Source organism: Vitis riparia, chromosome 11 (assembly GCF_004353265.1).
Source record: "Vitis riparia cultivar Riparia Gloire de Montpellier isolate 1030 chromosome 11, EGFV_Vit.rip_1.0, whole genome shotgun sequence".
Classification (NCBI taxonomy): Eukaryota; Viridiplantae; Streptophyta; class Magnoliopsida; order Vitales; family Vitaceae; genus Vitis; species Vitis riparia.
The window spans coordinates 11994748-12018570 of NC_048441.1; the positions used below are offsets into that span (position 1 = coordinate 11994748).

At 35.1% G+C, this 23823-nt stretch overlaps 1 protein-coding gene across 1 annotated transcript in view; it reads right to left on the reverse strand.

The window, feature by feature from the left end:
• Positions 1 to 20972, reverse strand: part of LOC117925619 (formin-like protein 13) — a 74587-nt gene extending 53615 nt beyond the window's left edge. The window contains 8 exon segments of the mRNA XM_034844684.1: positions 9989 to 10030; positions 10203 to 10301; positions 11683 to 11754; positions 13105 to 13237; positions 13337 to 14790; positions 14885 to 15106; positions 16273 to 16973; positions 20469 to 20972. Coding sequence (XP_034700575.1) covers positions 9989 to 10030; positions 10203 to 10301; positions 11683 to 11754; positions 13105 to 13237; positions 13337 to 14790; positions 14885 to 15106; positions 16273 to 16973; positions 20469 to 20541 — 2796 coding nt within the window. The 5' untranslated portion in view covers positions 20542 to 20972.
• Positions 20973 to 23823: the final 2851 nt, after the last annotated feature.

Below are 23823 nucleotides of genomic sequence, written 5' to 3' on the forward strand. Positions count from 1 at the left end.
CTAACTTTGGATAGACTTCAAAGAAGAGGATTTCAACTGCCAAACCGTTGCTTCTTGTGTGGCTATGAGGAAGAAAGTGTAAATCATATCCTTATACATTGTACAATGGTTAGAGCCTTATGGGATATTGTTTTTGGTTTAGTTGATGTGAAATGGGTTTTTCCAGAAACTGTAAAGGAGGTTTTAGCTAGTTGGAGGGGATCGTTTGTGGGAAAGAAAAGGAAAAAGATATGGGATGCCATTCCGTTGTGTATTTTTTGGACGGTGTGGAAGGAGAGGAATAGATTAGCTTTTAGGGGGGGGATATTGAATGTTCAAAAGTTAAAGAATTTTTTTGTTTGTAATTTGTGGAGTTGGGTCAAATTGTATGTAGGTGAGGAGGCGTTCTCCCTTATAGGCTTCTTAGAGTGGATAGCTTCCACTTAAAGGGAGGTGATTCTTTGTTTTTGTTTTTTGAGGCCTAATGTCACGGACTTAGTCGTTCACTAAGCTCGTGCGGCACTTAGACAAGCCAAGACGCTTGATCTTGCTAAGTCAGCCTTGCTCCCAATGCTTAGCTTGCTAGGCTAAGACACTCGCGACTCAAAAGCTTAAGAAGCTTGGTAGGCAACTCCTTAAAGAATGGAAGCTCTTATTGACTCAAGAAAGCTTTTACAGGTGCTTGGATGCTCACTTGCTTGGTTAGGAAGTGATTTGGGTGGTGCCTTGGCCAAATGAGGCCCTCACCTATTTATAGGCACCAAGGGAACTCTCTGGAACCTTGGAGGGTTCCTTACAAATTAAGAATATTCTAGAACATCCTACCCTATTCTATGTACAACCCTATGTACAAGAATATACAAGAGATTCCTAAAAGTCTCTAGAAAGCCTTGGACTCCTTTCATGCCTTCCACCATAGTGTAGAGATGTGTGGACATCTCTAGGCATTTCTAGAACCTTCCACACTCTTCCCACCAATGGCTTAGTGTAGATGGCTCTAGGAGTCTCCAGAAGCTTCCCTTCTCCTATATAAGCCCATGGGGAGGGTCATTTGAAGCATCCTGTGACACTAAGCTGCCTTGTATACTTCCTGTATGTTTTGCGGCGTTTTGCCTTTTTAATGCATATCCTTTACTTATCAAAAAAAAAAAAAAAACATTTACCAAAGCACCCTTCCAAGGTAGGTCTCTAATCATTACCTAATTATGGTGACAACAGAGGGATCAAGAGTGGTAAACATTCATTTAGGTCTACAAATTCTCACGTAAAAAGGGGTTTAAGGACTTGATCTCGAGTTGGTAGAAGAGTGCAGAGTCTTTAGATCATCAAGTTTTGTGCTAGCTAGTAAGTTGAAGTCACTCAAAGACAACCTAACAAGATTGAACAAAGAGGTGTTAAAAAAGATAGCAGCCTGTAAAGCTCGTGCCTTGGAGTAAATCAAGTCTTAGGATTTGAAAGAGAGGTGGAAGCTTGTTAGCTTTGGTGGGTTAGGAATTCTACTATTCTAGGTTCCAATTGTTCAGTGGAGATTCAAGGAATTCTTAGAGATAAAAACCTCTTGGTTCATAGTTTTAGATATAGAAAATAACACTAAATTTTTCAATAAGATGGCTAATGTTTATAAGAGGGATTATTTCATCATAAAACATTGGCTTTCTAAGGAGTTTTTTTTTTTTTTTTTTGATAGGTAAATAACAATTGTACTATTAATGATAGAAAATGCAGGAAAGCATACACAATGTATACAAAAGAAACTAAAAGACCAAAAAAAAAAGGCCTAAAAACACAAAAACAACAATTGTGTTGCACCTAGAACCTAACCAATCCACAAAGTCCAACATGGACAAGGGACAATCCCCTATAAACACTCTAACCCATTCCAAAAAGATATACAAGAATGAATATTTAATTACTTGGTCCATTTTTTCACAATTTTCAAAAGCTCTCCTACTTCTCTCCCTCTAAATATTCTAAAACAAACACAACAGAGCAACCTTCCAAACCTTTTTTTTTCTCTTATTTCATATCTCGTGCCACCTCAAAAGTGCACCTCTAACCGAAGAATGAATCAGCTACAACACACCAAAAAGAGCATAAATCAATTGCCACAAAAAGACTACTTTTGAGCAATGAAGGAGAATATGGTCAACCGGTTCTTTTTCTTCTTTGCACATGTAACATTTGTTTAGGATCTTCCAACCCTTCCTTTTGAGCTAATCCAGAGTTAAAATCCTACCCTAAGTAGCTTCCCAAGCAAAGAAGATAATCTTCGATGGCACCCAAGAATTCCAAACTATGCCAAACAAAAGCACCTCTATCTTCCCATATGATAAAGAGCAATAGAAGGACTTAACTGGGAAGATGTCATTCTTTGTGTTCAACCATACTACATTATCTTCAATGTTCATACTAGTGGATTGATTATACAATCTCCCGAAAAAGCTTCTAACTCCCAATCATGCAACTACCATTAAAACCTAAGGCCCTAGCTATCCCATCCCATACATCAGCTACCCATGCATTTTTTATAGAGGTTATAGAGTATAGGTTAAGGAGTTAGAGCTAATAAAGGGGACATCTAGCTTCTTCCAAAGGCTATTTACGATCTAGTCATTACCTTGGCCTTATGAAGGTGGGTTTTAAACAAGTAACAAGGTTGATATAGTGGCTTAGAGGATTCTTGCATCAAAGAGAAGGTTTTAATGGCTCAATCTAACTTAGGTAAGGAAAAAGCCTTTAAACAAGAAGGGTATACCATGACATTTTGAAAAAGGTGATGGCCACAATTCAAGGTGATAATTTTCATACCTTTGGAACATTTGACTAGAGTTCAAATATTATATGTTTTAATGTTGACTCAAAAAGGAAAGGGAGAATGGATAGTAAGGATTTGAGGCTAATTTTTTGGTGTATGTGAATCAAATCCCTGTTGTTTTCTTTTAAGAACCCTAGGTATTGAGAAAGAAGAGTTTGCTCTCATCTTACCTATTTGTCTTAAAACGGAGGCTTTGAGCTATTTTATTTCTTGAATAATGAAAGGGATTTCCTATTCTTTTTTTTTTTTTTATAATAGAGTTTCCATTTTGTGAGGTGAATAGGGAGCAGTCATTACATCTAAGATGGGTTCCTTTGTGCTTTGAAGTGATTTTCGGCTTTAAGATGAAATTGGTCAAATTGAGTTTATCCTAGCAAAGGTGGAGGATGACAAGTGCATGGTGGATTGTTAGGCTAAGAGAGTGTGGCTTCAAGATTGTTTGATGGAGAATAACAAGGGAAACCATTTGCAAACTTGTGAAAGCTTACAAGAGAGGGGGAAAAGGTTAGTTCCAATCTCTAAGCCTGAAGTTGGGATAGTAATGATGATTTAAGTTCTTCTTGGAACTTACTATAGCTAGTTTAGATGAAATTGAGTCTTTTGTTAAATTTCTATTTTTGGAAGTAGTTTACTTTTTGTCAAATTCGTATTTCTTTTAATCTTCTTCTTATATCAGGTAAGTTTTATTTATTTATTCTTTTAGTTTCTAAATCATATTTCTCACCTATATTTGTTCCTATTGTTGTAGAGAAAGATAAGGAATGAAAAAAGTTGTCCAATTAGGGAAGAGAGTAATAAGAGTATTTAAGGGCACAATCGTCTTCTTGCTTTGTGTCATTTCTTTAGACATCCTAGGTATTATTGTGGAGAATCTATCCGTTGTTTTCTTTCCTTTTCTTTTGTCTTCTTTAATCTCTCATCTCATTGTGCAACAAAGAAAAACTTCTTTAGGAAGGACTTTTTTATTGCAAGTTGGAGTTAGTGGAGCCTTTTTTTTTTTTTTTGCAACTTTCAAACACAGTGGCAGTTTGTAGTGTGCTAAGGTTAAGTTGGTACAAAAGGCTTCCCACAACAACATTTTCACAATCAGGTCCTCCTACAAGTTTCTCAGTTTAGGTGAAATCTTATTATTTCTTGCCAAAGAGTCTGCGACTATAAAGTACTTCCAAGTTGAACTTATTTTGCCTTGAGAAGTGGATTTAGAAGAAATTCTAACAATTAAACCTATAAGATATGATTGGTCTTGGGTTAACCAATGAATGCTACATATGCAAACAAAAAGAAACAACTAATCATATCTTGTTTCATTCCAAATTAGCTGCCAATTTGTAAATTTTCAAGAATTCTTCCTATTTAGGGTGTCTTAGGTCTTTTCCCCTATCAATGAATATGTTTTGCTTGGTTAGCATAGGAACTTTGTGGGGAGTTGTAACATATTTTGGAGAATGGCTCCATTGTGCTTATTTAGGATAATTTAGAAAGAGATAACCAGAGAATCTTTGAAGATAAGAGCAATCAATCTTGGTTGTGAAAAATCAATTTCTTAAAAGCTTTGTTTAGGTGGTCCAAACCTTTCCTTTTAGACTTTCCCTTTCTCTTTCTCTGTCTTCTTTTTTTTTTTTCTTTTTTTACTTTTTTAATGGTCCATGGCTGAGTTAGATCATTAGTATAGCCTAGTGTACTTATTGAACTTTGTATACTCTAAATGCTGTAAGTTGCACCTCCTTTCTATTAGGTGCCTCTTTGTTTGTATATATTATTAATTTGCCAATCAAAAAGATATTCAAGTAACAACAACAAGGGACTAGCAAAGAATTTGAGAATCAATGGGGGGAAATAAAGGAGAAAGATAAAGATCCCAACAAAAAATAAGAATGAAACTTCTTCTGAAAGAAAAAGTGTACACAATAGAAAAAGGGAAAAGCAAAATAAAAGTTCCCAAGATAGAAAGTCATCAGCTTCCCTTTCCTAAAGAAAATGAGCAATAAGACTTAAGGAGGGGGCTTGCAATCACCAATAAAATCAACAAAATAAGAGGCTCCTTTCTTTACTTGTCTTCCTAATTAGCCAAACTGGGCTTCCACAGAAAAGCTCAACCCAGTCTCCTACCAAGATCCACAGTATTTGGAATTGAGTATTTGTGTTTTGTACATTTCTTTTCATAAAAGTTTGTAATATCTCGCAAAAAGAATTGGTTGAAAGTTGGAGTTTTACAATAAGATTGTAGAGCACTCTTTTCCAATATAGTGACTTTGATGTCTTGGGAATCAAAAACTACATAACCCTTCTACTATGTCAATAAATGTCCCTTACTCACCCCCTTGACACCACCCCTTCCTCATCGCAACCCTTCTCCCTCCTCCTCCCTACATGCAGCACCATACCCATCGTGGGAGACAAAGACTGTAGTAATGGTAGACAAATCACACATTTTTGTGATCACACATAATTGTAAAAATAAACAATAGGGAGAGGACTTGAACCCAAGACCTCCAATTAACTAGGCCTCTGATACCTTATTAAGCAGTCAATTTTCCTAAAATTGTAAGTTGTTAAGATTTGAACCCGTAATGTAAATCATATTCCAACATTTATAATAGTACAAAACTATATATTTCTAGTTGATATGGAAGCCACTTCATGTTGTTTCTATTTTACAGTGTATTTTTAACCATTTCTTGATTTGGTTATGTTTGTTATAATTGTAGGAATTGAATATAAGTGGTCCTGCATATTGTGGATCAACTTTATTTTTGCCACTTATATCTAAATGTGAGCCTTTAAGAGTGGCCCAAGAATCTACCCAAGGGTTAGGCCCCAAATCATAGGGCATGACAAGGCCAATAACCTAATTTACCTTTTCTATCATTCTACACCCTAATCCAAATTGTATTGGATAACTAAATGAAACTAAATGATAATGAGTGTCGAAGCAAGTCTATAATGTAAACGAATTAGGAATTTTTATTTTTATTTATTTATTTATTTTTTTGGTGGGGGGGGAAGGGATGTCTAGTGGATATATATTTGACAAATAGGCATATTGAACACATATATCCTCATTCACTTTTAAGTATCCATATAAAATAGTATAGCATTTGTCAACCTAATACATATTGTAGGCTCAATACCTAATAGTTTAGACTTTTGTATTAAATTAGTAATTTTATATATGGCATTACAGGCCCTCCATTTTGTCCTCATAGCACATGCATGATACCTCTTGCCTTATAACCCCTAATTTTGACCCTTTTTGGGGGCTCTTTCCTTTCTTGGCCTTTTTCCTTCTCTTTAAGAGGTTTCGAGCTGATTTTGGGAGACTTTGTTAAAATTGAGAGAGAAGAAGAAGAGATTAGGAACTTTGGAGGTTATATTAGCTTGAAGAAGAGTGGTTCGCATACTAAAAGCCAAGTTCTATATTTGGAGGAGCTTAAGGTTAAGCTCAAAGAAAGTCTTAGTTGTAAGTTGTAGCCAGGTAGTTAGCAGCTTCAGGCAGCTGAAGGAGAAACTTCTATCTCTATCTCTTGTTTGGGTTGAGCCAGAGAAGTAATGAATTCGATTGACTTTAAAGAGTGTATCTACCGTCCTTTATAACGTAAATAGGATAGTCGTTCGATAAGTGAAATCCTTTACATTTCAATAGTGAGTCTGGCCACAATAAACTCTTTATCTTCCGAGTATAGCTTGCAGAGGCGCCGTCAGAGTTCAACTTGATGGAATTTGCTGGCTTCGGCTGTAGGACTATCTGATATGCAGTTTTGACTTTAATAGGAAGGAGATAAGCATTCCGATGTGGTGGTGCAAAGGGGTTGGAGCCATTCAAGATTTGAACAAACAAGCATCAACCAAGGTTAGAACATGATATATACATCAATATAGATATATAATCAAACATCTAACATGCATGTAAGCCATAGAAAATGGAGAAAAACAAGGAAAGATGCAAGATTTAAGAAAATCTACATCTAAACCCACCAAGTGGCCTTCCAATGACTCTAGACCACAAATCTATCATCAAAAGATACAATAAATAAGCTAAAATGGACTAAATAAAGATATAAATCTTGGAATAACGAACAACTCACCAAGAAGTTCCTCCAATTATAAAACTTGGCTTCTAGTATGCAAGCCACTCCTCTTCAAGCCAATATAACTTCCAAAGTTCCAAACCTCCTATTCTTCTTCTTCCTCTCTCTCTCTCTCTCTCAATTTTTATAGTCTCCCCATGGAATTTAAGAAAAAAGTAAAAAAGAACCCTTGAAATGAGCCCCAAGGCTTATATTTATAAGCCAAGGGGGGTGGGGGGTGGAGAGTTTAATATGTCATCATCTCTGCCCAAACCCATAATCATCTTTAAAACTCTCTCTAATTAAACCCATTCTAAGGAGACCTAAAACCCATAGTTAAGGCCCATAAAAATCCTCCCAAAATCAGGCCAAAACCCCCCCAAAAAGGAAGGAAAAAAAGTCGAGCAAAAAAAGAGCCTCAAAAAGGGTCAAAATAAGGGGTTATCAAGCAAGGGGTATCAAATGCACAATCAAAGCATGTACTATGAGGGCAAAGTGGAGGGTCTATAGGTATCAAAGCTCTAGTTAGCTGAAGCACGGAGATCTTGAGTTAGAGTCTCACTCAAGTCTCCTTGTTTGTTTATTCCATCATCTGCTTATTTGTGATTTACTTCTCCACATGCGACTATGAGAACTCATGCTAAGGAAAAAAAAAAGGGGGGGTGGGGGTTGGGTCCAGTATATATTATGGGCACATTATCTAACAATTTAATCTTCTAGGTTAAATTGGTAGCCTCACAATATCAAAATTGAGCCCCATGGCAACTAACCATGACTTCACATATCTTAATATACATTGATATTTGTTAAACTACCTGTTTAACCCAAAGCCTAGTCATAACATAATAGAGCAACAATGTATATCAAGTTGATTTTGGGCAAGTATCAGGATTGAAAATCAATCTAGAAAAAAACACTATTTTCCGGTATTAATACAAGCCAAGAGTTACTATCTAGTTTGGCTTCAATTCTTGATTACAGAGTGCCACGATGGCCTTTGTCTTATTTGGGTCTTCTCTTAGGAGGGAACATAAAGATGATAGGTTTTTGGGATCCGGTAGTTAAGAGAATCTCGAGGAGGTTGGATGGGTGGAAAAAGGCCCTTTTGTCTTTGGGGCGGAGGATTACCTTAATTCAGCCAAGTATGTCTCACATCCCTACCTACTCCTTCTCTCTCTTCAAGATCCCAGTATCAATAGCCTCAAAGATTGAAAAAATGCAAAGAGATTTCCTTTGGCCTAGGACGAGGGAAGGGAAGAAAAATCATCTTATTAGGTGGGATGTGATATGTAGGCCAAAGGATTTGGGAGGTTTGGGATTTGGGAAGATTTCATTGAGACATCATGCTTTTTAAGGAAAGTGGTTGTAGAGGTTCGCTAAGGAGAGGAGCGGTCTTTGGCATCAGGTTATTGCGAGTATCTATGGGACACATCCTAAAGGATAAGATGCCAACATGGTGGTTAGATGGTCGCACAGATGTCTTTGGAAGGCCATTGCACAAATTTTTCAGGATTTCTCTCCTATATTAGTCTTGTGGTGGGGAATGGGGAGAGAACCCATTTTTGGGAAGATCTTTGGTGGGGTGATCAAACTTTGTGCTCACTTTTCCCTGGTCTATATAGAGTTATTTTTGTGAAAAAACCTCACCGTCTCAGTTGTTCTTGGCAATTCCTTTCCTCTTTCTTGAAATCTTAACTTTAACTGAAATCCCACTGATGTAGAAATTAGTCTCCTTCAAAGACTCATGTCCTCCCTTAGTTCAATGCATTTGTCTCCTTCTACAACAGATTCAAAAGCTTGGTCTTTGTCCTCCTTAGGCTTGTTTACTGTTAAATCTTTTTTCTTGGCTTTGTCCAATCCCTCAAATCCCATCTTGTTTCTTCTAACCAAGTTTTTGTGCAAATCAAAAGCCCTTTCAAATGTTAAGGCCCTTGCTTGGTTAGTAGCACATAGGAAGGTAAACACCAATAACATGCTATAGTTGAGAAGACCATTCAAATCCCTTTTTCCTCAATGGAGCGTTTCATGCAAAGGAAATGGAGAATCAATTAACCACCTTTTTCTACACTACCCATTAACTATTGGGCTATGGCACAAACTCTTCAATCTAGCAAGGTTGGATTAGGTTTCACCGAGGAGTACTGAACACATGATGATTATTGCTTTTAAAGGTTTTGGGAATTCAATCAGAGGCAAGACACTTTGGCAAATTGTTTGCCTCACTTTATTGTGGATTGTGTGGCAAGAGAGAAACTCTAGCATTTTTTAGGACAAGGGAGATCAGAAGGGATATTATGGGATGTACTTCACTTCTTTTCCTCTCTATGTGCCTCTTGTACTATTCCTTTCAGAGGAGTTCCTCTTAGTGTTATACAATTGAATTGGCTTGCAGTTTGTGATTCGAAAGCTTGAGATAGTTGGGGTTTTTCTTTGTGTATAGTTTTGTATAGAGGGGTGTCTTCTTACTTTGATCGGTTTTTGTATTTTGAGGGAAGGACTTCTCATCCTTCTCTTGTACCTTTACTATGATTGATATATATTTATTTCGTTTCTGATCCAAAAAAAAAATGCATATCAACTAGATTAACACCTAGTCTAATAGTCTTAACACTCTATATCATCTGCAATCACTTCTCATTTGCACGTGGATTCAATAAGTGAGAGAAGCGATGATGTTCAAACTCAACTCCTAAAAACCAAGGTTAACACAGCCACATACCTTGTTAAGCTACTAATTCAAATCAAAATCCTTATGCTATTATGTAATGGGTTAAACATGTATATCAAGCCAACAAACAATTAGGTTAACACTCAAACTAAATGCTATAGTTGGGCTGAGCTCTTTCAAGATCCGGTGAACAAAACCATTGGAGGTCAGGCAGTCTTCATGGTACTCGTAAATAATTTTAATGAATGTGTTAATTGCCCCAAACCAATTGCCAAAAATGAATTCGAGTTTATCAAGCAGCACCTGAACTTTGCATTGTTTTGGATGTGAATGAATTGCAGACATATCTTACCAAGGTCATGTAATGTTGTACAACAATGAATCATATATCATCTCAACAAGGGAAAGATTAACATAAAAAAAAAAAAAAAAACATAGCAGAATAGCATTCTTACATACCTGTTCACATTTTCCTAACTTTTCCTTTTCTCCCTTGTAGCCCTAAACATGGAAATAAAAGTTTGATCATGGCTAAAAACGGTCATTTTCATAAAGGAACTAGATTTAAATATCAAAGGGTATGAAATAATATTTCAAGAAAAAACACTGATGCTAATATCACAATGCATATAATAGTGAATAAAGAAATTAATTCAACAACATAACTCTATACCTTAAGTAGTTCGATCTCGTCTTTTGTTGGACAAAACTTTATGAGGTTATCAACCTGATCAACATCTAAGGCTGAATCCTCTAAAGCAAGCACTGAACTCTGTTCATGTTCCACAAATTTATGATTGTTAAGGACAATTGGTCACAAAATCTTGCTACTTGACGGATGTGTCTGACAATTAAAAGCTGACATATACAAATGTTGCATGCACTAAAAATATGTTTCCAAGAAATACTAAACTTGAAGGAAATGAAAACCATTTATCATAAAATAAATAAATAAATAAATAAAAATAAAAATAAAAACAGGGATAAGACAATGTTTAGATTATAGAACTGTGAACATCAATAAAATCTGAATTTTCAAGTCAAGTTCAAGACTCATCAGAAGAAAAAAAAAAGTCAAGTTGAAGACCTGATTATAAAATTTCATAAACCTTTATAATGTATTTCCAGTATTCCCTTGGGAGATATGTTGGATTTTAGGAAATAAAAGAGTTCTATAGATATATAGGCATAATAAGGAAACATCTCAGCAAATAGAATCAAAGATAAGTAATTTTTTATATAGTAGCCTTAAATCACAAATTAGAACGAATGCATATGTTGTTGCATTAGTTTAGGATGAATGGATAAAAACATAAGAGGAACAAGTTAAAAAGTATATAAATGATGCTACAGAATCAAAGGAATTAACAGCAAGTTCAGACTCAGTTAATATATCAAATCTACTCAACCATATCAGGATCAAAATGAAGAAATTATTAATAAAGATGACAATGGGATAGCCAAATGCAAAGACTTTCACTGTCTTGGATGATCACCACAAGGAAAGAGGGATTGGGAGAGAACGTTGCCTAAAAGATTAGAGCAAGAGGTATATTATAAAGACATTGTTTGTAAACAGTCACCTGATTGATATACATCTGTTAAATTGAAGGGATATTATGAAGGTGCTCTAATGCCGACCATGCTCTATAATGTAGAACCCTAAAAAGTAAAGAAACAATATGCAATAGGCATAACAAAACAAAGAAATGGAGATAGTTGAGTGGCAAGAAAAAGAAGGTGGAATAAGAAATATATGCATTCATGAGTGGTAGAAGCATCGCCAACTGGGGACAAGATGAGAGGAAGCCTGTTGAGATTATTTGGTTATAACAGTAAGAATTGAAATGGTTAGATCCGCTGCAAGGAAGGGCAAAAAGGTCGTTGGTTGAGATAGTGAAAGAATGATGTAATGGCCTATGACTTTACAGAAAATATGACTCTAGTTATTGTGGAATAATAGAAAAGGATTTATACCATGGAGGTCAAATAAGAATTTAATACAATGGAGTTCTATAGTAACTGAAGTTGAACCTGATATAAAACATTATTTTTTTATTCTATTTTATTTTATTTTGTTTATGCGGAATTTTGTAACAGTGGTTTTAGAGAACCATGTGCAGGATAGACAAGCACAATTCTATTTAGCTTACCATTAATTCATGCAATGGCACCTTCACCTTCGAAAGCATGATTTCACAATTGTAGGCTCTCCTGTGTTCAATCTACATGAAGCGATAATGACAAAGTAAGATGATGATAAATAAGATTAAACACTCAAAAGAACTTTTCATATCAAACAAAACAGAAATAAGGGTACAACCATAACCTCAGTTTTAGATGCCGATATTCCATAGGCTGAACATTGCAATTTCAATATAATTCGAAATAAATGATGAAAGTAAATTTTCATAAAATGCACATGAGTCTTTGGGAGTAAAGCTTTAATACAAAGTGAAAACAACATAGTGACAACAGACAACATATTTTCAAGATGCTTCAATTTGGTTTTTGGGAAAATTACAATCATCTCCCCTGAGATTGCCAAATTACGCTAACCTCCCTTCTGGTTACACTACCACAGGGTTCCCCCTAGTTGACCATCCAGCAGTGAAAAATGTTGACGACTTTACAGTTGCCTCATAGGAATCAAATTAGACTCAGTTGAACCATTAACCTAACAGAAGTACTATTTTGTGCTTATTTTAAAATAATGCAAACATATAATTACAATCACTTTGGCACTGGGTATTCCCAAAACAGGTATGATTCAGTTGGTTGAATCCAATAATACATGTACATTGCCACTCTAGCCCGCCTTCCCCCTTCAGGGCAGATTTAATGCAAATATCTGAATTATAGCAAGGCCCCCCACTACTGATGCCAGAATGATGTTTCCACCGTAAAGCAGATTAATAAGGAAATTTATTTATTTTTTTATAAGAGATTAATAAGGAAAATAACTAACCCCTACTGTTTAGCTTTGTATAATCCCACTTTCAATTTGTTCTTTGCTCTTCTCATTGTTTGATGGCAAGCAAGAATCTCAATCAAAGCCCTTTTCTTATTGTAGATTTTCTCATATGACTCTTGGCTCAAGTCCTCTTCATGGTTTCTAAGTTATCAGCATAACTAAAAATTGAATTTTCTCAATATGCAGAAAGACTTGCCTGTACTGTTAAGATACCAGGTGATAGTCATTCATAGTTCACCTACAATACTATTTAAGTCCTCAATGGCAAATTTCTGTACCAAAGATTCTTGCGAATCCAGAGCTCGAAGGTAACATGAATATTCCAGTTTTCCTGTACTGAAACCCATAATAGCTAGCAGGGAAGAAAAACCTAAAATAACAGCTATTAACATGAAAAGGCCAAAACAGTAATTTGTTTCCTGGTTCTTCCCCGAAGCGTGTTCTGACAAAAGCCTTTTCAGTTAATAAGATAGCACACTGTAAATGAAAATTAGAATGAAATCTAGTAACAAGGATCTTAAACCTAAGTAGATATGACAGCCTCCCGTAACAGAGATGAAAAGAACTAAATACATTCCTTGAGTACTTAAGTCTTAATTACCAGTTGCACTTTGTCAAATTTAGACCCAGCTGGGGCACGCAAATTTGATTTCCCACCAGAGTTCCCATGATCTGATTTTGGAGCTGCTGCAGAGAAAAGGCTCTCAAGCTCTGACATGTCAATCTCTGGAGCCCTAGGATGGGCAGGAAAGAAACATTAAAACCTGAAAAACTGAAAGTATTTGGAAAGCATGATATAACAAATTTATCTCTCTCAGCAAAGCACCACATACTTGGAAGCTTCACCAGATTTTTGTGTCTCAGCCCATAAGCTTCCTGACACTGCCCTTGTTAACTTTAACCAATGCAGTGGCTTCAGTTTTTTGGTCTGATAATTCCTTGAACTTATAGTACGTGACATATTTCGTCCATTTGAAATAGCAGGATAACCACAAGGTGCTGGTGGGGCTGGATATCCAGAAGCAGAACAAGACACTGGAGAAATAGCATCCATCTTTGAGACCTCTTTGGAAAAAGTTGCAGGCGGAGGAGGTACAGCAGGAACATGTGAAGAATCCTCCAATGCAGGGTTAAATTTAGATGAAAATGCTGGGGCAGGAGGGGGTGGTGGTGGCACTGGGGATGTAGTTTTTCCAGAGTGAGAAGGAGGTGGAGGTGGTACAGCTCTAGTAGATAGGTTTTTCTTCAAAGGTGGAGGGGGAGGGGGAGGGGGAGGCAGTGTTGATGAAGTAATGATAAGAGCTGGAGAGGGGGAAGTGGAATTAGATGATGATTCATGAAAACTGGTACTTGCAACTGGAGTCTCAGGTGCAGGAAGTGGAGGAACCAATGATGACTGATCTCTACCTAGTAAATATTTTTCAGATTGTTTGGCAAGTGTAAGGTGTGTTGATTTGGAAGCTGAAAATTGATGAGGAGGTAGCTGTGGCAGCTGCTGTGGTACTGGTGGTGGTGGTGGTGGAGGAGGAGGTGGTGGAGGAGAAGCAAGAGTTTTTGTAGCACTGGCTGTCAAGGTTGGTTGAATTGGAAGCGGTTGGTGTGGACCTAGTGGTGTTGGTGGTGAAATCGAAACACCTTTCTGCTCCACAGATTTATGCGCATCTGAAAAATCTAGGCTTGGGTCTGATGAGATATATTCAGGAAACAGAGGCGTAATGCCGGTTGCTGAGGATGAACTATGGTATCTTGACACAGGCTTCTTCTTACTCATGTCTGCAAATGTAGATGGCTCTGATGAGGACCCAGAATCACTCTTTATACTGAAGGTTGTGGAGTTCATAGTTTCTCTTTCCATTGCTGCAGTCTGTTGTCTCTCCTGAAGTTGAGGCTCAGCCTTCCTTTCATTCACATCTGCACCTTCAGATGGTTTTTGTGAGAGGAAATGCTTATTCTCTAGAGCAAAGGATGAAAATTTCTCAGCATTATCCTCTGAAGATGCTGGCTTCTGTTTCCCCTGAACCTTTTCAGTAATTAATTCCTGCAATGAAGTGCTAGTTTCTACGCTCCCAGGGGAATCAGTTTCTACCCTTCCTTGGACAACATTTGATGCGGTTATTTGTTGAAGCACATTTAAAGCAGCATCTGTTTTTGGATCTAGCCAATCCACATGGCTAAAAATTTCATGAACTTTGGCAAATGCTTCCACTGGAAGTCCATCCTTCTCCTCAAAGCAAGACAAATCCACTGTAACAACAGAAGCAGCAGCATCCATATCTGAAAAAAGAACCTTCACCCAAATGGTAACCAAAGAGCATGCATTTTTGTTAGAAAGGAACAACATCACAGGACTACTCTTAATCAAATGTGAAGAAGAGACATACCTCTGCTCTAAAATCCTTTGGAAATTGATCCTTAGCATTCCACAATATATCGATTTCATCACGATTAAGCATTAAAATATTTGACCTTATAAAAGCTGTGTTAAACATGAGCCGAAATATCATTTCCTCATATTCTGTGTCATCATTCAAGTTAATACACTCGAGCACAACATCTCCTTGAATATGGCAATTGATGTCAATTTTAACTAGTTCACATTCCTCCTGCAAGAACATTGTTTAGGGATTCCAGACAATAGGGTTAAGATTGGACCAATTTGAAATTGCACTTGGTATAAATAGAACAAAAAAAAATAATAGACACAAAAAATATAATATAGAAATATTGAATAGAATTGAACTTCTGCTACCAAAAATATTATTGACCCATAACGAATTAGAGCACAACAAAACAGCCTCTCAGCTAAATTGGAGTCCCAAATTCCAGATCAAAGCATAGCCCAGTCAAGAAGATCCCAGAAAATGAGTTGATTTATTCCTTACTCCTTTCCACCACACCACAACCAATTCTCCTTTTTCCACCTCTGTAGTATGGGTTTGGTAACAAAAAGTCCCAAGTTTCAGACTGACCATTCCAAACCAGGGGTTTTGAGTCATAGCAATCAAGCCATGTTTAACATCAACCCAGGTCACCCATGCCTGAATTTCCAGTTAAGAGGTCTCCTGAACCAAATCTATTGAATTTGAAAGTCCAACTCATGTCTATTATTTAATCCTGAACAGTAATATATATCTAGGGAACTAATTGTTAGTATCATGTGATCAATGGCTCCAAGCATGCAAATCTGGAATTATTTGTTAAAACATCTCCATATTGAGAGATGAGAGAGCAACTCTCATTACAAATAAATAGGCCATACACAGTATGCCTCTCTTTCTTTGATCCATTCCAAACAAGACCTACTTGATAGAATGCAATCCTAAATAATGTAAAGTAAAAGAATGTAGAAAGCATTGGCAGATAATAACAGAGGCCAGATCATTGTAAAGATACATGTGCTATAGATGCAAAGTATGCAACAGAGAATGCACCTAATTGGTACACATCCAAATATGACCTCAATTCAGCCTTGAGGTCTCACTGTATTCTAGAACTTAAAGCTTTTGGAATAAGTAGTAGCAAACGCAATGTCAAACTTTAATCATATGAAAATTTTCTTCAATGGATCCATTTGGCACAAGTATAATCTGCATATGCCATGGTAAGAAAAAGGGCCTGCAGCATCATCATCACTTGCAAGAGGGAGTAAAACTGGAACTCCAATCCAAAAATAGAACAAGTCATACAGGTGTATAAAAGATATTACTTCTAGTCCAGCAAAATCAACAGAATAATTATAAAAAAAAAAAAAAGGAGCATCTTATACCACCTGCTTGTAGTGTCGAATAGTTTTACTTTTTTTGGGTGTTGAAAACAACAATTTGGGAGTCCGATCAGCAACAAGGAATGGATCTTGTCCATATATCCGAAATATTGGACGGCAACCCCTCTCTCCATCAAAATCAGGAACTAATCTAATAATGACGCAATCCAAGGTGAGTGCCCTATCCAATGGAGGCCATTCTGATGCCATATTTCTCCTTGAGATATACTGTAGATACCTCAGTTGAGAAGGAACTGGATTCAGTGGAGACAGACACTGTAAAAGCTCGCAAGGAGACTGCTTGTAGATCATCTCCAGAGTTTTCTGCTCCCCAGTGTAGTGTTTCCGGTATATCAGGAGTGCAGCAAGCATGAATGCCAAAATTGGCCAACCACCCCGTTCACAGTGCATTAGCAGCAAATTATTTGGTCCAAGTGAGAGCCAGCTTTCACTTGATCTCAGAAAATGGTGGATCACCTCCATTGTGAGTAACGGGCAGCCTTCATAGTGACGAGGGTAGTCCATTATGGTCATGTCAAAATCAGACAAAAAGTTAGCAATCTGGCTTTGTCCCTCTCCTTCATGGAAATTGAACACCAAGATTGACGCATCAGGAATGTGATCTCGAAGTTGACCAACTATGCCTCTGATGTAAACTTTATAGTTTTCTTCTTCCCAAGCATCAGTAGTAAAGCAGCAGTCAAAAACTATATGTACAAAGGAGTAAACCATAAGTCAGGAATTAAAGATACAAAGATAAATGTTTCCTATCTCCCAAATTAACCCAATTAAAGTTCATATGCTACATATTTCAAAAGATGATAATATATTTAAAAACTCATCAGGTTTCGAAAAGATTAAAGGAACTGGCACTTCCAATGGGTGGTTACTTTATTCATATGAAGCCTCGATTGAAGAAGTGGCCAATGAAAAGGTCAATTTCTCAACTTAATAAGATTAATCCTTTTTGTGGTGCTGATGTGTTTAGTTCTCAGAGGAACTTGCTGCTTAAGGGTGTTTGTTTTTTTTTTTTTTTTAATAGGTAAATAAGGAAAACTTGTTGCTAAAGTATTGCAATTAAATAAGGAAACTTTAAAAAAAAATGGGCATGTCAGGAAAGCATTGAGTTGTTTTATAGAAAAGAAGATCCCTCAGCAAACCATGTAAATGTGATCTCATAGCTCACATGTGAGTTCTAAATATACTCTAATAAAATTAAATTAGTTGTGACCTAAGCAAACCATGTTAAATGTGATCTTATAGCTCACATGTGAGTTTTAAATATATTTTAATAAAATAAAATTAGTTAATGACACCAATAATCTCACTGATAGGTTATGTAAACTCATCTTCTAATCATTAGAGGCAATTCAGTAGTGTCATTTGCAAACATCAGACCAGTTCTATCTTCAGTTAGTAAGTTACAAACTTCTAGGCAGTGCAAATATTTGCAGAAGAGTATTTTTCCTGAAGCTTAGTTGGTTCTCAAAACTGCACTCTAGTTAGTCATAACTCGACTATCTTGAAATAATTCAAGTCAGCATTAATATTTACCAACACAAAACAAAGAAAAACGGGAAGCAACACCGTTGGCAATTCCTTTTTGGAAGAACGATGAGGAAAACAGCGAAAGGCATTGGGAAATCAGGTTGGATTATTTTTAACAAGCAGTGACAATAAATGATTTTTTTTTTTTTTTTTTTGATAACCTAGGAACCTTCCATGGCCAAGCCCTTAGGACTCTCCATGGGGACCCAAACCTCGGGGCGCTAACCGTCCCGTAACAACCAGCACCGGGTAAATTCAAGGTATTATCAGTGACAAAATTCAAACCTAGAACCATGTGCCACTTATTGGGACCACACTTCCCATTATTCACGCTGACCAACTGGGCTACCCTGGCGGGTAAGCAATAACAATAAATGATACCCACAACGGTACCTCTAAAGTTGGAGTAAAGATATCATCCATGCCCTACTTGCAACAATTGTCATCACACTGCTTCTACCCTAGGCTTAATTGAGAATATCCCCATGTGGTTTTGTTGATTTTATAACCTAGACTATGGCTATTTTCCTCTCCATTATCAAGTTATCCATAAAAAGATAATCCACATCAATATGCTATCGATGCAGGGAAATCTGGGATTGATATGAGTGCACCAAAAGGTTTTATTGTACCCATATGGGCAGCAATAGAACTCCATGTAATTATTATTATTTTGAAATAAACTCCTATTTTTGCTTGGGAGGTTTGATGAAAGGAAGGTTTATAAGGAAAGGAAAAGAGGTAGAAACAGGAAAAGAAATAACATAGGAAGGGAATCAAACATGCAAGTTTGAGCCCAATATTTCCAATCCTTCCCTGAGTTTCAAAATGCATAAAACTTTGACAACCTCCCCTTTCCTTATCCTTCCAATTTTCTATCATGATCAAACAATGTAGTTGATAATCCTTCTAACTTCTTGCTTCCCTTTTGTCAATGTTCCTGAGATCTAAACAGAACTAAGTGTACCCATTTTCATAAAGTTTTTATCTTCCAAGAGTTTGTTTTCACAAACCTACTACTTTCCTATATTTTTACTTTTGATTCTTTTTTTTTTTATTATTATTAAAAACAAAAGATGTAATAATTAATAAATAAAAATTACATGAGAAGGATGAGGAGTCCTCTCCACAATTACAATTTACAAGAAGTTAAGTCTTATCATAATTCAAAAAGTTCTATTTGCCAAAATTTCTCATCGTAAGAAGTTTATGTTTTAGAATTCTAGCCTCTAAGGGCCTATTTGGGAACTTTTGTAAAAACAATTCTCAAAAACAGTTTTTGAGAACAATTTTAAAAAACAGATCCCTAATGTTTTATAAAACAAAAGTTTGTTTGTGAACTTTGAATGTTCTCTTACCCATTTTTTGGTGTTTCCAAATATTTATTAAAAATAAAATTTATTTGTAGTGTTTTATTTTTAATCATCCTCCATATTTGTACAATTATTTTTTAAAACAGCCCTAGAAAACAACTAAAAACAATTAAAATATATTATTAAAAAACACCTTGTCAAATTCTCAAAAAATTGTTTTCTATCAAAAATTTACCAAACAAGCGCGGTTTCAATCTTTTAATACCCGTTTAGAAAGATCCATCCTTGAACTAGAGGAAGAAAAGAGTCCAAAGGAGAGAAAATAATTCTCAGCAAGTGAAAGGAGGAGTAAACAGGCAACTAGCTCTTCTTTCAAAAGGAGGAAAGGAGCTTGCTCTTATGAGCAAAGAGAATTGTGCAGATTGCCTTGCTCAGTGAATCACGATGAGGGCAGAGAGTTCAAGTGGCAAAGTCTGATGGTATAATTAGTGGGGCTATAACTTTGGTCCAGCAATGAAGCTTCGAATAATTTCATGGAATGTTAGGGGGCTCACTGACCTGGGCCAAAAAAGATCATAAAGTCTGCTCAAATCCCATGAGGCAAATCAGAGAGGGGAGATTTTTGAGAGGAATTGTATCAAAGGTTTGTGGGAGGAGCCCTGGTGCATTGGTGGAGACTTCAGCATCGTTTGATTCCCCCATGAAAGAAGAGAGCTAGGCGGTTAACCCTGGCAAAAAGTTTTTCTGAGTTCATAGAGGCATCCAACCTTGTGGACGTGCCTATGGTAAGTGGGACCTTTACTTTGTTTAAGCTAAATTGACTGGGACTTCTTATCGTGTTTCTTGAGCCATCAACATTTGAAAAATTGATATAAAAAACACCTACTCCGTCATTTTCCTGAATTTCCTCAGCAACTAAAGGAATCTCTATGCTTGCAAACCAAAATTCACAACCAAATTCAAAATGAATCAGCATCATTACCACATACATGAGCCAATATTCACATCTGCTCAACACAGCCACCACCAAAAACTGTGGCACATTTTCATCGACTAGCAGATACATAAAAACAATGCCGAAAAATCAAAACACCAACAACCCCTGTATTGTTGATGAGAAAGCTAATGAAAAACTTTCAAACATCAGATTTCCCACTAATTGAAAAAAGTCGAACTAACTTTTCCATTTCACATAATCAGAACAATAGAAAACGAAAACACGCAAAAATAAAATAAATAATACAGTTTATCGTCACTTTTCCGCGAGTTTTCTCGGGAACCAAACAGGCAGTCAAAATGAATTAAAAAGTAGAAAGCAGGCGGAATTAAAAGGAAGCGTACCGTGAACTCTATCACAGATCTCGAGGAGCCCATCAGGCGGCTTACGATAGAACAATTTGCGAAGCAATGCCATGGATCAATGGCAAGCAATAAGTTATGGAACCCTAAAACGGTGGGCACGAATCACGATAAGGTGTGAGGAGCTTGCGTTGCGTTTGGCATGAATTTCAAGTTTCAACTTCAATTCGGCTTCGCTCCTGGTGAAGAGAAGAGTCGATGAGGGGCTCTCTCTGTCTACAATCTTTCAGCAAAAACAAACAATATTATGTGCTGTCAGATGTTGAGGATGACTAGTGGTTTGTTCTTTATATCTTTTCACATCCTTTATTTTTGGTCTTGTTCTTTATTTCTTCACTGCCTTTATTTTCTCACCAAAACAGATGAGGTCACCTCCACACCATATCAGACAATCTCTCCCTCCTCCTCTCTGCAATTTGGATTCTACTCCATTTTTGGATGCTTTTACTTTTCATTCTCGGGTCCATTGAAAATTGCCATCAATAATTCCTTCATCCAAATCATTCACTTTTTTTTTTCCAGTAAAATCATCAATGAATGAGTTTCATCATCCCTTCATTTATTTGGAAGGTTTTTTTTTTTTTTCTTAATTTATTTGGTAGGGTTGTTATTCTTTTATTGTTATGAATTTCGCATAAATTAAACACTCATTTTAAGCGAGGAGTAATGCGGAAGGAAACTTGTAATGATTTGTATGTGATACTTTCTTCCCGTGTTATATGATAATATTTATAAAAATAATAAATAAAAGGGTTTAATATACTACACCTTAATCTATGGCATATTTTGTATATTATCCCGATTTAAAATCAAATGCATTACCTTTCAAGCTTCTTAAATATGGATACTATGCCTTTTATATAGTGTCGATAATTAAGAAGGTAGTGTGTTCGATTTTCAATTTAAGGAGGTAATATGTAAAACTCGTGATAGGTTGAGGAGTAAAATGTAGTAAAACCTAAATAAAATAAAATAAAAATAATTTAAATGAAATGAAAGTATGTGCAATGCACTAACATGCCAATATGACGGAGTTCTTTTATACCTGTGTCGCTACACCCCTTAGTGGACTAGTTTTAGAAGAAGATAAATAGGTTTGTAATGGAATTGGATTTTATGTATAATTAAATTTAAAAATAATTTAGTTTTTTTCTTTTTTTTCTTTTTTTAAACACGTAAAATAAAAGTAAAATCTATTTCTCAAATAGAATAAGTTATAAGATTTATAATTATTTTATTTATTTATAAAATATATTTATTATTAATATAATTAAAAAAAATTAAAATAAAAAATAAATGGAACAATAGTTAGGGATTTACTTGTGGGAGATATCATATTGACTGAGGAACTCATCTAGAGTTAGATTAGTTACAATAGTTACCTAGATTATGGGATATCCAAAGAAGTCTGTTGATATAGATGTCATATCAGATGTGAAAGTGATTTTCAACTTAAAGACTAAATTATTACTTGATTTTACTTGCAACCATTCTTTTATAACTAAGGTGTGTGGGTCTATCAGCTCATTATTAGTCTTTGTAGGCTATGTTTTCCAGAGAAAGTGAGGAATGGACATTTTTTTTTCTTATTCATTCTCCTATTTGTATAACTTAAATAATAATAGAAATTGAAAAAAAAAATTCATTAGAAATGAAATTTCACTTATAATTGAGATTTCAATTGATCTCCAATAAGAGTTATTTTAATTCCTTTAATACAAGAAATTATATAAAATATATTTAAATTACTATTTTTGCGCTTTCATTTCCATGAGATTCATATGACTTTTTACGATTACTTTTTAAGTGAGTAAATATTTTTTCTTAGTCTTATTATTTAACAAAAAAAACTAAATAAAAATTTATTTTATACTTATGTAAAGGTATTATTATTGTCAATTTATTTATTTTTTCTATTCTCATTCACATTATTTCCAAATATTAAAATGAAAACAAATAATTTTTTAAACATTACATTCTACTATACATCCAAACACAAGAATCGGAATCATTAGATTTATTCTTAATTAAGACAAAATTGGAATAAAAATAAAATATTCATTCTAACTCCTTATTCCTATGTACCAAATATAGCCTCAATATGTTTGATTTTATTACCTTTAATATAATTTTATTTAATATATACCACATATACAACACTTACGTAATATTATCCAACTATATTTTATTGTAGATATTTCATTGACACAAATCTCAAACATGTTGAATCCTAGATTTCAATCATATATGTTCAAAATTTACTTCATGAATTATTACTATTTTGGAAGGATTTGAAGAAGTGACAATCAGATTTGCTTTCCTAATTGTCATAATAAAGTGATATTACCATAAGCAGACATGTTCGGCTGAAGTTTAGGTTTTATGAAGATCCAAAAGATAATCTTTGTCAATATAACCAAATAATTATGATTATGATCTTCTTGAATAAAATATTTATATAAGTTGTTTCACGTAGCGTAGTATATTCTTAACATGATTCTAATGTCTTATAGTTGTGGCAAAACTATACATTATTAATAAATTAATAGAGAATGTTATATCTAGTCTACTTTAATCTATAAAACATATATAGAGTGTAATTGCATTAAAATATGGCACTTCAAGATGATCCAAATTCTCTATTATACTAAAATACTGACTTTATACTTAGCAACGTTAGTAAAGAAAAGTCAGAAAAAAAATTACTATAACTTTTATAATATTGAAATGAAATGAGATGTTAATAGAGTACTCATTAGCTTTGAGCCTTGCATTCCAAAGTGTTCTAATACTTTTCAAGATACTTTTTATGTGAGAAACACTTTTCTATATCTCAATTCTACGAATCTTCATACCCAATATTTTCTTAAATGTCTTTTGCTTCAAATTCTCCTTGAAGTTAAGTTTTTAATGTATTGATCTGAGACATATTCTTATAGGTAATTAAAATGTCATTAACAAATAACAATAAATAAATAATAAAAGTATAAAACAATTTTGTATGATAAACAAAATTGATGTACGCGTTCCTATTATAGACATTACCAATCATAAAAGGATCAAACCTTTTTATACTATTACTTAGGAGATTACTTCAAGCCATAAAGTTAAGTTTTCAATTTATTGATCTGAGACATATTCTTGTAAATAATTAAGATGTCATAAACATATAACAACAAATAAATAAAAGAATTATAAGACAATTTCTTATGACAAACAAAATTATTATATTCGTTCCTATTATAGATATTTTTTTTGATAGACAAAGAGGAACATTAGATTAAAACACGCCAAAAAACAGGGGGCACTCCCTATATACACAGCTGTATACAAAGAA